The 2,986-nt window shown below is 30.7% G+C and overlaps 1 protein-coding gene across 1 annotated transcript; it reads left to right on the forward strand.

Moving 5' to 3' along the window:
* Nucleotides 1-286: 286 nt before the first annotated feature.
* Nucleotides 287-1,270, forward strand: LOC120524530 (olfactory receptor 52K1-like). The gene has a single exon (XM_039746366.1). The coding sequence runs from the start codon at nucleotides 287-289 to the stop codon at nucleotides 1,268-1,270; it is 984 nt and encodes a 327-aa protein (XP_039602300.1).
* Nucleotides 1,271-2,986: the final 1,716 nt, after the last annotated feature.

The raw sequence follows: 2,986 nt of genomic DNA on the forward strand, positions 1-2,986 counted from the left end.
GCAACAGTTAAACATTATCAGTTTCATACTTTTCAGTTAATAAAATCAATAATATTTGACAAATGGGGTATTATTAAAAATGCAACAATGCTTATAATGCATTTAACTTTCTAAAGCTAGTTATATAAAATTTAAAATAAAGAAAATGTCATCTGTTGTATTGCAGTTTAGAGATTTTTCACTGCTTTTTCCTTTTGACTAATTGGTATGCTTTACTAATGGCATTTAAAATGCTCTAATTACAGGCAACAGTGGCGGTGTGCGGTCATCAGCATTAGAGAGTACAATGCAAGACATTCGAGAAGAAAATATATCTTACACACAATTTATTCTTGTTGGATTTCCTGATGTTTATGAGTACAGGAAGCTGCTCTTTATTCCTTTCTTTATTTTGTTTCTTATGGCTGTGGTGTCAAACTGTGTTATCATTTATATCATTCAAACTGGAAAAGGGTTCAGTTCTCCCATGTATCTTTTAATTTGTGCAATTGCATTTGTGGATCTTGGCATACCAATAACTTTTGTTCCCAAGATGTTATTGAATTTTTTATTTGACTGGAATGATATTTCTCTTACTGGTTGCTTAGTGCAAATGTTTTTTATTCACTTTATCAGCTCATTTGAATCAACCATTCTGATGGTCATGGCATTAGATCGTTATGTTGCTATATGTATACCCCTAAGGTATAATGATTATATTAACAGTTCTACATTGTTGAAACTGTCTGTTGCAGCTGTAATTAGAAGTGTTATTTTTGTTTCTCTGATTGTCATCTTTGTAGGTACCCTTTCTTTTTGTTGGACTAATATTATTAAACACTGCTATTGTGAACACATGGCAGTGGTTGGACTCGCTTGTGGAGATACCACTAAGAATAGCATAGTTGGCCTGGTAGGAATTTTTAGCATAATTGGTGTTGATCTAATATGCATTTTCTGTTCTTACATCAAAATATTCACTGTTGTACTAAAAAGTTCATCAGTAAGTTCTCGGCAAAAAGCGATTCATACATGTACTACTCATTTAATTGTAATACTTACAACATTTCTTTCTGCTTTAGTTTCATTTATTGCATATCGAATAAAGGATTCAATTTCTATCAATACACACAATATAATAAGTGTATTATATCAGCTTCTACCTTGTTGTTTTAATCCTGTTATTTATGGTGTACGAACAAAAGAAATAAGGCAGCAAATATTCAAGATGGTCAAAGGAAGAAATGGCACTCTGTTCTTGAATGCTGATAAAAAGGAAACTATAGCATAAGCATTGTGTGATGTCAAAAAGAACTGTAATAATAAAGTGGCATTTGTTAGCTTTCAACTGTATAGTATTGTAAAGAAAATGTAGAATCTGTTGCTATGTTAAAAATAGTACAATAAGATACTGGTGCTTATTTCGGTGCCACTTAATATTTCTTCTGCAACCACAGTGTTTCAAGATATGTTTTAGAACAATTCATGAACTTATTTCTTCATGCAAAGTGTAAATCTTTGCAAATATAAAGCAAGCATATAAGAATTCTCTTATCTACAGTAAATATTTTGAATTCACTTTCAGTATTCATCTATATGTACATAAAATACTTTGAAAAAATGTTTTCACAATGACCGAAGCTCAAAAAAATTGCTCTTACAATATCATGATCTTTCCTCAATCCAAATGTCCTCAAAATTTCGGCAGCCTACTAGATTTAAATTGAAATAGTAAAGTGTGAAGATGAATTTTGGAGTTGTTAATAAAATATAAATTTAACAGCATACCATTTGTGACCCTGTCTGTATTTGCCTCCTCCATGAAAATCTGATGCACTACACGACAAACCTGTGAAAAATTTACTTTGTTCTGTTTTTTTCCCTCAGAATGTACTTATTCACTGTGTGGATTGAAATGTTGAGATGCTGGGATTGAAAATGTATGCTATCTTTGCGGTGCATGTTTTCAAAAATAATTATGTCCATTCAAAAGCAATAATATGCAAAGCCAGATGGTCATATGACATGTGTTTTGTTTCATTAATATTATACACTGATAAAGAGAAATCATAGTAAAGTTTCCACTTAATAGTGTATTTTTTTCTTGTGAACATGTCTTGCAAGTTACTGACACTCTATCTAGGGTGAGATTCTACTTTGCACTTGATTTTGAAAGGATAGGCCCTGTCTTTCTACACCTTTAAAATTGTATTAAGTGGGCTTCAGCATCTGAACTCATAGATGATTTATAAGTAAAAAAGTGCCCAGTGTTTACTTTAAATTCATTAATTCTACTTATAAAGTGTTTTTATGAAAAGGTCAGTATTAAATGGTTGTGATATCTGTATTTATTACATAGCAATCAAAATGTATGATTTTATCTTGCAGTGTAATATTGTTTCACATAAACCATTGCAATATAGAGTCAGGCTAAGTAGCAATAGTGATAAATGTATGAAAGCAATGTAGTTAGAGGCATTGTTCAGAAGGTATTCATATTTTAAAGTTTTCTGAAATACCTAATAAATACATTGTTAAAAATTGAAATCATGTTAAACGTATTTCTAAATTTGAGCTATAAAACATTTGTAGATGTTTACATTTTCAAGAAAAAATAAAATAAAATTAATTCTAAACTTTTAATACACTATACAGAGCCATCCTGATTTTTTTTAATTAATTAGTAAATGTATGCAATTTCAAATGCTAATATGACAATATACAGCTTTGTGAGAAGTCTTTTCTGTGTTTATGTACTACACATGTACTCTTGGAACAGAATGTTTGTTAAAAAAATGCAGTCCATAATTTAGAATTAAAATCAGATTTTAATTAGAAAAAGGGTTACTGTGCATTTAATGCTTACCACTTAAAATTGCCACTCCATTCCTCAACGCATTACATATTTGAAATTAGATGTCAGCCACTGCCCTGTGAGAGTGTGCCCTGCTATCAAGATGTTATCAGATTTAGGGGCACTAGAAGACTTAACAGCCAGAATGTGACA

Source organism: Polypterus senegalus, chromosome 2 (assembly GCF_016835505.1).
Source record: "Polypterus senegalus isolate Bchr_013 chromosome 2, ASM1683550v1, whole genome shotgun sequence".
In the NCBI taxonomy this organism is placed as follows: Eukaryota; Metazoa; Chordata; class Cladistia; order Polypteriformes; family Polypteridae; genus Polypterus; species Polypterus senegalus.

Excerpts from the sequence above, each read along its gene's own strand:
- LOC120524530 (XM_039746366.1), top strand. The coding sequence starts at position 287 with ATGCAAGACATTCGAGAAGAAAATATATCTTACACACAATTTATTCTT.